Source organism: Chironomus tepperi, unplaced genomic scaffold (assembly GCF_022539635.2).
Source record: "Chironomus tepperi strain 1889 unplaced genomic scaffold, CSIRO-AGI_Ctep_v1 contig_223, whole genome shotgun sequence".
Taxonomy (NCBI): Eukaryota; Metazoa; Arthropoda; class Insecta; order Diptera; family Chironomidae; genus Chironomus; species Chironomus tepperi.
In genome coordinates this window covers 42,818-53,975 of record NW_027226345.1, presented here as the reverse complement: position 1 = coordinate 53,975, position 11,158 = coordinate 42,818, and the positions used below count along the sequence as shown (strand labels likewise).

At 29.4% G+C, this 11,158-nt stretch overlaps 1 protein-coding gene across 1 annotated transcript; it reads left to right on the top strand.

Annotated features, from left to right (window-relative positions):
• Positions 1–8,805: 8,805 nt before the first annotated feature.
• On the top strand, positions 8,806–9,783 carry LOC139091098 (uncharacterized). Its single transcript, XM_070641042.1, has one exon. It carries the CDS (start codon positions 8,806–8,808, stop codon positions 9,781–9,783), a length of 978 nt encoding a protein of 325 aa, XP_070497143.1.
• The last annotated feature ends 1,375 nt before the right edge of the window (positions 9,784–11,158 follow it).

Here is an 11,158-nt window from a genome sequence, read left to right as displayed (position 1 = left end):
GATTCTTTTTTGTACTTTTTTTGAGTTTTATGTATTTTGAATGATTTTAAATATTTTTTTGCAAATTTAATTAGAAGTTTTTGGAAATTTGTTTGGGATAAATTTATTGATTTTTTTTTTTTTTTGTTTATTCATATTTGGTGTCTTAATTCTTCCAAAACATGCGAAATACATAAAATTCTTCTATTAGAAACAAGATCAATACAAATTCATTTTGCTAAAAAAAATAATAAAATAAATTTATAAATTCTAATAAAATATTAGCTCTTCAATATGGACTATGTTCTTATCATCATTAATTCTTCTTCTTATTCAAATAATAAAATTCGAGCATGAATATTTTTTTTTTTTTATCAGCTTTAATCTTTTGAATTTGTTCTATCAAATTTGATGCTTAAAACAAAAATTGAAAAGATTTGAAATTTGTGTAAGAAAATTAAAATTTTTAAAATTTTATTTCCAGGTTTTTAAAATTTAAATTTTCAATTTTTTAAAATTTAAATTTCATAAATTTTTAAATATTTTAAACAATTTCTTAATGAAAAAATAACCTAAAATTTCAATTTTATTTTTAAATGTTTAAAAATTAGAAAATAATAAAGAATGTAATGATTAGCTTTTGCAGAATAAGTTCTATGAGCACATTGTATTACGTCGCTACCTTAGTGATCTATCTAGTCCAAGAAAGCGTGCTTTTTGTCTGTTATAGTTTGTCCTTAGCTATTACAGCTGTTCAAATAGGTTTTTTAATTAAAATTTGAAGACTCATCACTAGTCGCATTTCAGTTGAATACATACTTTGTCCAAATCATTAATTTTTATCTCACTTTATATATTCTGGATGTTCTGTTTTGACTGCCCAACAAAACTTGTGTCAATAAAACTTGGTCGACTTTATTACATTTTTTTTTCAAAATTATTTCATCATAAAAATGATTATTATTCCTTTAGGTAGATCGGCTATGCTGTATTTTTGCCGGCACGATGCTGTACTTTTCTCCTTAGCTGCTGTGTCCTGAAAAAAAGTCTCTAAATGTCCTGATTTTTCAAGAAACCGAAAACTCTTTTCAAATTTTGGAAATTTTGGATAAATTATGAACATTTTCTATTTTGAAGGTCTGGATTACAGGCCAGGACAGAAAATATTTTTTTTTTTTGAATTTCAATTATTTTCTGCAATTTTTTAATTTAATTTAACTAATTCTTTGAATATTAAGTATTAAAATAGTAAAAAAGAACCCCAAAAGTGCCGAACTTAGAAATATCCCCGATTTTTTGTTTCCAAATTTTTGATATTTTCAATTTCAACTTCAAATTCAAAAAAAAAAATTTATTGTTTATAAAAATTTTTTATTTCAAAAAATTTCCTTTTTCACACAAAAAATTAATAAAATTTAGGCATTGGCGGCATAAAAGTTGTTGTCTGAGGTATTATAATCGGAACAAAGGGTGGATTTGTTGCCTGAGTGGTTGTTACAGTAGTTGAGGCTGTAGTTGTTGGAACTGTTGGTGTAGTTGTTGGAACTGTTGGTGTAGTTGTTGGAACTGTTGGCGTAGTTGTTGGAACTGTTGGCGTAGTTGTTGGAACTGTCGGTAGAGGTGTTGCAGGTGTTGGTGGAGGTGTTGCTCTCGTTGTTGGTGCTTCCGTTACAATTCTACAATGCCTGCGTGCATGCAAAGCTGAATAAAAAAGATAATTCTAATAAATTACTAAAATTTTAATAAATTTTGAAATTATTCCTAATTTTCCTTAAATTCCAAAGTTTTCAGAACTGGACCCAATCGAAAAAAAATCTTTAAATTCACTAACCATTTACAAAAACGAACAACAATAACAAGTATACAAAAAATTTCATTTTAGTGTAATTAATGCTTAACAATCAAAATTAAACTTGTGAGAACTATCCAAAAACTGTAGTTTTATACTAATTTTTATTAAGGAGGGGGTTAGAATTTAAATTTTAATTATGACGTATTAGTTTCAGTTACACATTTTTTTTTTTCAATACATCCACATTTTGTAATGATAAAAACAGAGTGTGGCCGTCTCAAATTCGAGTTTTTCGACATTAGATTCTCGAAGAATTCGAACGATTCGAATTTTTATTTTATTTTGAAATAAAAGGGCTTAGACGAAAAAAAAGTTCCATTTACTTTAATCACTAAAAACTTTAAAAAAATTACAAAAGTCCTCGTGTTATTGATCGAGGGACTTAAGCGCATTTTTGTCCCAGCGATCAGTGATTGATTAAAAGATATTAGTTTTCCTCCCAAAAAAACAGATCCTGGTCACTTTCAGACCTTAAACACAAGATCCAGGTTACTTCCAGACCCACAAAACAAGATCCAGTAGGATCTACATAATTTCCTGACCAACAAAACAAGATCCAGTTAATTCCAAGTCACCATAATAGAAATTTAAGAATTTTATCGTTTAACGGATTTTAATAATTTAAACCACATATCGGTCAAAAAAAGTTTAAACATTGTTCAGTAAACACTGATAAAACATCGAAAAACATTGAAAAGCATTGTAAAACAATGAAAAATCGTGTTGTTGTTTTTGTGGTTTTTGTATTTTGAAAAAAATTTCAAAAATGCGCTAAAATTAATTGTAAAAAATTTTTATTTCAAAAAATTTCCTTTTTCACAATATTTAATATTCTGATGGTTCCAAATAAACAGGCATTGGCGGCATAAAAGTTGTTGTTGGAGGGATTGTTGGTACCGTAGCTGGGGGTGGAGTTGTTGCCGGAGTGGTTGGTACCGTAGTTGAGGCTGTAGTTGTTGGAACTGTTGGTGTAGTTGTTGGAACTGTTGGTAGAGGTGTTGCAGGTGTTGGTGGAGGTGTTGCTTTCGTTGTTGGTGCTTCTGTTACAATTCTACAATGCTTGCGTGCATGCAAAGCTGAATAAAAAACGATAATTCCAATAAATTACTAAAATTCTAATAAATTTTGAAATTATTCCTAATATTCCTTAAATTTCAAAGTTTCCAGAACTGGACCTTATTGAAAAAAATATGTTTAAATTCACTAACCATTTACAAAAACGAACAGCAATAATAAGTAGACGTAAAATTTCATTTTAGTGTAATTAATGCTTAACAATCAAAATTAAACTTGTCAGAATTATCCAAAAATTGAACTTTTATACTAATTTTTTTAGGAGGGGTTAGAATTTAAATATTAATTATGACGTATTAGTTCCAATTACACATTTTTTTTCAATACATCCACATTTTGTAATGATAAAAAATAAGTCATCTCAGTAATAGAACTTAATATGTAGTATTTAATATGTAGCTTTATGTATATTGTATATTCAATCCAACTCTATCCTCCGTACCCGAGCGACAAATTTAAAGATCAATGCACTACTAAGCTTATAAGCTGCATTTAAGGCTCCTTAAAAGTGATTTTATGAAGATCATTGAGATCCAGAGCTGCAATAGTGCGTTTAACGAGTAATAATTGCTTAAGGACCGAGCATTCACCAAATCTCTGCACTCAATAGATCTATAGTTTATAGTGGGATCAGAACCATTCCTTTGATGGCACTATTGTCAGCTTATTGCCTTTAGCCAACAAAGGGAGGCTGTGTGCATTGCATATGATTCGAAAAAGGACACAGGAAAAAGTTCCTCTGGCAAGTCTCGAACCCATGACCACTTGGTCGGTATCACAATAATTAGGTACCGAAATACCGTCACCGAGCCACCCCGACTCACGAAAACTGGAGGTCTTCTTAGTTCTACAGCTTCATAAACGCCACATAGCTACGACGAAGCTTTATGTGAATTTTACCCCCAATTTTCCTATATATATTGTGTTATGCAGCAGAATATAGGAATATTAAATGCAAACACTGCCAATACCGCCTAGTACCACTGTTCATAAATTTACCACTGTTCATTGTTTTCATCATCTTCGCATCATCATCGAAATTAAATATTCCATAATATGCATAAAAAATTATAAAATCAGTTTTAATTTCCTGTTCCGTAATCCCTTTTGTTCTTCGATTTTCCACTTTCTCTGACTGTGCAGTATAATATTTCAGTATTCGCATTTAATTTAGTTTATTTTATTCAAGTGCGATGAACAATAATCATAAAAATAATTAAAACATTCCTTTTCATTTTTTGGAGTGGAAATTTTGGAAGGAATTTAGGGATGGATATGGGGAGTATTTAGGGGGTTTAACCTCCTTACTGATTTACTTAAGTGGTCGTATAGATCAACTGTGATCTATGACTTCCTATACATAGATGATATAAGATGTTGGCTCTATCGCCTTCCATTTGCCAATTCCTAATGCCTAATGCAATGCTATCTCTAACGACAGCCTCCTTTTAAGAGTTCTTTGATCAATCACGTGCTCTCTTAACCCCTTAACCGTTTGAAGACAACCGATTCCAAACTCTGCACACTACATAACCCAGGGGATATCAATCTAACCAAAATTTGAGAGCCGTGAATCACACAAACCTAGTTGACATCGCTAGAACTGCGAAAAATCACCCAAAATCCATTAGACTCCCCCTTAGATTGAATCCGAGTAGTTAGGATCGATTGACCTTCACTCTCCCTCTAATAGGCCAAGAGCATGCTCTCCTGGCACATAAAGTACCTAAAAGTGGTCACTTTGCTTGCTAGGGTACCCTACTGCTGAGTTTTCGCTTCTTCTAAACATCACCAATGAACAGCCCAATATTCAATCATCAAATCTAACAAAAACGGACCTAAAATGCTGGAAAGAAATTTATTAGAAAAATATTTAATTTTAATATCTCAAATTGGCTCCACAATTTCCTGTTCTTATCGCTTCTTTTTCGGAGGTATTTGTTTATTGACTTGAAAATCCTTTTGAGTACTCAGCATTCCGATCTGGAAAGAGATTAAAATATCAAAAAAGCTCAAAATTGATAAAAAAAATTTATTAACTTTTTTTCTTTCATTTCAATCTTCACTTGGCACACAAAAAATAGAAGCTTTAATGTTTATATTACATTTTTTATTCCACTTTTTAGTCTGTTATTGCTGGTGATTCTGTTCGAATAATCTCATCACTCTCAAAAAAGGAAGAGGAAAAAAATACCTTTTTAATATCATTTCTTATTCATTCATTTTGTTGTTTTTTCGGTAAGATGATGAAAGATTTGGATTTTAGATAGTGATAGGGAGCAATAGGCGCTTTTTATTAAATAATAGAATGTTTAATTTAAATAAAATTGGATTTTTTTTTTAAAAAAAGGATTTTTTTTTTAATTTTTTAGAAATTTGTTTATTTTTTTAAAAATGTTAGTAGAATTTTAAATAAAAGTTAAAAATAAATTTAAAAAATTGAAAATTTGAAAATTTTTTAAATGAAAAATTGAAAATTTTTTAAATGAACGTTTTAGATTTTTACTTTACAAAAATGAAAATTTAAAATTTTAAAAATATGAAAATTTAAATTACCTATAAAAATTCGAAGATTTGAATTTTAAAAAATTGAAAATATAAAATTTATAAAGATATAAATTTAAATTTAAATTTTTTAAAAAAACTGAAAATTTAAATTTTAAAAATTGAAAATTTAAATTTTTGAAAACTGAAAATAAAATTTGTCCTGTTCTGTAACCCGGATCTTCAAAAAGAAAATGTTTATAATATATTTGAAAAAAATATCGTTTGAAAAAAAAAATTGTTTACCTTAAACTCATGCGTCATAATTAACATTTGAATTTTAATCCCCCTCCTTAAAAAAATTAGTATAAAAGTACAATTTTTTGGAAAGTTCTCACAAGTTTAATTTTGATTGTTAAGCATTAATTACACTAAAATGAAGTTTTTCGTATATTTGTTATTGCTGTTCGTTTTTGCAAATGGTAAGTGAATTTAAACATCTTTTTTTGAATTAGGTACAGTTCTGGAAACTTTGGAATATAAGAAATATTAGGAATAATTTCAAAATTTTTGTAATTTATTGAAATTATCTTTTTAATTCAGCTTTGCATGCACGCAAGCATTGTAGAATTGCAACAGAAACGACAACTACGATAGCAACACCTCCACCGTCAGCTCCGGGCAGATTATGTTGCATAGGCCGGACCATTAATTCTGTAGAATTCTGGAGAATTCTGATTAAAAATTCTGGTCAGTTGTTCTCCAGAATTTTTAAGCAGAATTCTCCAGAATTCTGCAGAATTATAAAGAATTTTTTCCTTGTTAAATTTTTGCGATTCGCAAAAATTTATTCTGATTTAATTCTGCAGAATTCTGATGCTAATATTAAAATGAATAGAATGTGCATGTACTTTAGAACGAATTTAATTAAGTGTATTTTTTTATTTAAAACATTTTTAATGATGATTATAATGATCCCTGAAATTCTTAAACATTACGACTTTTTTTTGATAAATTTTCTTCTTGGAATTTGACAGCTAGCACTGCTCTAGCGGATCTTTTTCCACTAAATTTAGGCGTTCGGTTATAAATTGCACGTTGAGCAGCTTGAATTGCTACTTTTTCTGCACTGTTAATACTATTGGTTACAATAGGAGTTGGAAAAGGAGAAATCGATGAAAACGATAGACGAACTGGAGTAACAGTTGCAGGTGTAACTGATGTAGATACAGATGATTCAATTGATTCAGATAAAGCTGGCGATTGTGGAGCAAAGTTGATTGGCGTGTCTTCAAAATTGCTTGATACTGATGCGACAATGCTTGGTACATCTGCTGTAATGCTAGTTGATTCAGCTAAATCAACTGGAATTTCAACCGAACTCGATGTAATTGCAACACTACGCAACGAAGAATCATTTTCTAATAAAATAAAATAAAACGAACAAATAAGATTAAAAAAGGAGATTTGAAAATTAGTAAATTACCTTCAACAGCTGAAATTGCCTTGACAATTTCTGAATTAGCTTCAATTCCATACTTTGCCTTGTGACCAATTAAATGAGCAATTGGATTTCCAGAAGCATCACATTCAGCTCCAACACGATCCCAAAAAGCTTTAAAACAATTTTTTACAGTCTTGAAAATCGTTGCAAAAGAATCATCCACATCTTCTGCTTCATTAGATCCAGCTTCATTAGCTCTAGCTTCATTAATCACTTGAGTATTTTGAGGCACTTTACCTTCACAAATTTCACAGCTCAATTTCAACGTTGCTTTTAGTGGTTTTCCAAATACATGCTCATCTTTTTTATATAAAACTGACATCGATTTAGTGCTTCCTTTTAAATGTATACATTGCACATAAAATGCCATATTCTTAGATCCACTCGCTCTTGGTGAATCCTTAAATGTGAAATCAGATCGACCATTGACAGCTTCATTGAGTTTTTTGCGGAAAATTTCTTTGTACGAAGATTTTCCTTCTTCCATTTCTTCGTCAGTGATGGTTCCTGTTATCATTGAGGTAATGCCGTTGAATTCTCTTGAGCATTTATTAACATCTTCAGCGGTCAATTCAATAATTTTTGGATATATAACCATTATAAATCTAAAACAAAAAAAGTAATAATAAAACTTTAATTATTATTTTTGAGTAACAACAGTTTCTAAGTGCAAACAAAATTCTATCAAATATCAGAATTCAAGATAATTCTGAAAACACCTTACCAGAATTCTGGAGAACTCTGGCAAATTCTGTTAACACGTGGTCAGAATTCTGAAGCACATGTGATGATTTTTAAAGATTGATTTTTTTTAAATATATTTTAATAAAAATAAAAATAGAGGCTACATACCACTGTAGACTCTTTAATTATTATAACTCTTTAATTATATGTCAGTTTCTTACCTTTTTTCAATATCACAACTTTGTACTATAACAACTTCTCTCTTAGAGTTCAAATACTTGAATGAAAAATTAACCAATAAATTCTGATACTATCAGAATTCTGATAACACGTGACTAGAATTCTGGAGAATTCTGATCACGTGTTTCCAGAATTTTGGAGAATTATCATTGTTCTGCTAAAATTAATTGTTACTTACCCAATTTGAAATTCAAGTTCAATTAAAACTATTATCTGATACTTTATTATAAACTTTTATAACATAGACCAACTAAATACTGCAACTTTTTAAACAATTCTGATTTTAAAGAATATTCTGTATTTATCAGAATTCTGGAAAATTCTGAAAATTTCTCTAAATTTGATTCCTTAAATAGAGGTGAAGATTAAAAATTTCTTTCTTTCTTATCGAACATTCAACCACAACAGATATTGTTTAAAAGGTAAATTTGAATGGAAAAATCTGTTTATCAGAATTCTCCAGAATTCTAAGAAAGTGAGCAGAATTCTGAATAAAATCTACAGAATTCTGATAACTTCGTCTCAGAATTCTGAAGAATTCTTAGACGATTATTTTGAAATCTGATAATTATAATTTACAGTCATGTCACAAATTCCAACAAACTACGAAAATATAGATTTATTCTATGGAAAGGAAGGCAAGCACATTTTTTTCAAGATTGATGCTTGTCTTTACGTTTATCATGGTGCAAAGAAAAGTGGAACCATTTATTTTCGCTGCATTGACAACTCATGTGATTGTAGAGGAAAAATTCAATCAAATTTTTTTTCAAGAACAAATCCAAGTATTAAACACAATCACCATAATCACAGTCATCTTGCTGAATATGAGCGAACATATCATGAATTAAAACAACTTGTCAACACCGAGAAACGCCCTGTGAGAGAACTCCATCAGGAATTTTTGCGTCATCTTAGTTTTGAGGCAGCAGGCCACTTGAATTGGAATAAGGTACGCCATACCTTACTACGGATCAGAAGAGATACAATGCCAGCATGTCCAGATTTAGAAACATTTATAAATCATCTTGAATCAGATGATATTTATGAATTGTATGGCAAAATTCGTGGAAATAATTTTTATCTTGGTGCAGTGCAAAATGATATGATGGTGTTTGGAAACATAAGAATGGTTTCTGAATTAGATTCTTCGTTCCATATGTACATTGATGCAACTTTTGGTGTAACGCCGTTTCACGCTGAGCAGTTATTGGTTGTTATGGCAGAAATTCATCAAAAACCAAGACCTATTGGATATGTATTAATGACGTCTAGAACGGAGAAGGATTATGTTGCAGTACTTGAGCATATGCGAGATTCCCTTATTTCTTTTGATGGTAATATCCGAGTTCCATCCAGTGCCATGTGCGACTATGAGAAGGGACTGAGAAATGCTTTAGTTAAAGTATGGCCAGAGATAGCCGTAAAAGGATGTTTATTCCACATGACGAAAGCACTTAGACAAAAAGCGAGGAACATGAAAGAATTGTCAACAAAAATTAAAAGAGGTACAATGCATCATAAAACGTTATTAATGTTTTCTCGTCTTGCCTTATTACCACTCAATAGAATTGATGCTGGATTAGCAGCGTTGAAAAATTTCATTTCATCAAATTATGCACTCAAAAAAGATTTTGGCAGATTTATTGAGTATTTCGATCGTAACTGGATGGGCCGATACAACAAAAAAGATTGGTGTGTTGTGGATTGTCCTCGTCGCACAAACAACCATTGTGAAGGTCATAATAGTTTTATCAAAATGACAATAAAGCGAAATCCATCTCCATGGACATTCATTGATGGACTGATAGATTTGATTTTTGAAGCTTTATCGTCAATGGCTGCTGAAAAAGAAAACTTCACGAGAATTGACAGAAGTCAAATTACCAACTCGTTGACTCGAAATTTAATTAAATTAAATGAAAATTGCATCAATGAATTAGAATTCTTAAAATTAATGATTTAAATATTTCAATAAAAATAATTATTCTTTGTGTACTTTATAAAAATTTTATCTTTATAAGCATTAAAATTTGGAACTAGCAGAATTCTGCAGAATTAAATCAGAATAAATTTTTGCGAATCGCAAAAATTTAACAAGGAAAAAATTCTTTATAATTCTGCAGAATTCTGGAGAATTCTGCTTAAAAATTCTGGAGAACAACTGACCAGAATTTTTAATCAGAATTCTCCAGAATTCTACAGAATTAATGGTCCGGCCTATGCAACACACCCCTCCGGGCATAGCCATTCGGCCAGCAAAACCCCAAGCAGGAGATCGCCCGGAATAATAGTCATTTTTATGATGAAATAATTTTGAAAAAAAAATGTAATAAAGTCAACCTATTATTGACACAAGTTTTTAAATTTTTTTGTTTCAATTGACGTCAATGATTTTGGAATTTGGGCAGTTAAAACAGATCATAAAATGATGATTTGGCCAAAGTATGTATTCAACTGAAATGTGACTAGAGATGAGTCTTCAATTTTTAATTAAAAAACCTATTTGAACAGCTGTAATAGCTGGAGACAAACCTAACAGGCAAAAAGCATGCTTTCTTGGTCGAGAAAGATCACTAAGGTAGCAACAGAAAGCAATGTACTTATAGAGCTTATTCTCCAAATGTTAATCATTCCAATCTTTATTAAAGTTCTAATTTTTAAACACTTTGAAATCAAATTGAGAATTTTAGGTTATTTTTTTATTAAAATTCTAAAAAATTTAAAAATTAAAATTATAAAAAATTGAAAGTTTATAAATTTTAAAAAAATTGAAATTTTAAAATTTTAAAATTGAAAATTAAATTTTAAAAAAAAAAAAATTTAAAAACCTTCAAAATTTTGAAAATCTTTTAAATTTAACTTTTTTACTACCTAATTTTTATTTTGAATTTCGTTCTAAAACTTTTATATTATTTAAATTTTATTTTTTAAAACAATTTTGTCAAATTTTTAAAAATATTTTTAAATTAAATTAAATTTTTTTTAATTTATTTTCAAAATATATTAAACTTTTTCAGTTTTATTTTAAAAATTTCTTTCGAACTAAATTCGAAAAATGAATTTAAATTTTTTTATTAGTATTTAAAACTGTGTCTGCCAATCTGACTAAGAATACTCCCCAAAATATTCAGTTTTCCACATAAAAAGCCAGCTAACAATCCAAAATGAGAAGAAAATTTAATGAATTTCTCCTCAAACGATTTTCCACAACATTTTTTTTCCTCATTTTATACACAGCTAGTGATGATATTTCTCCCACTTCGTTATGTCTTTAATATCTGTCGTTTTCCTCTTCTTTTGTTTTAAAAGATAAAATATCATCATTATGAGCTTAAAAC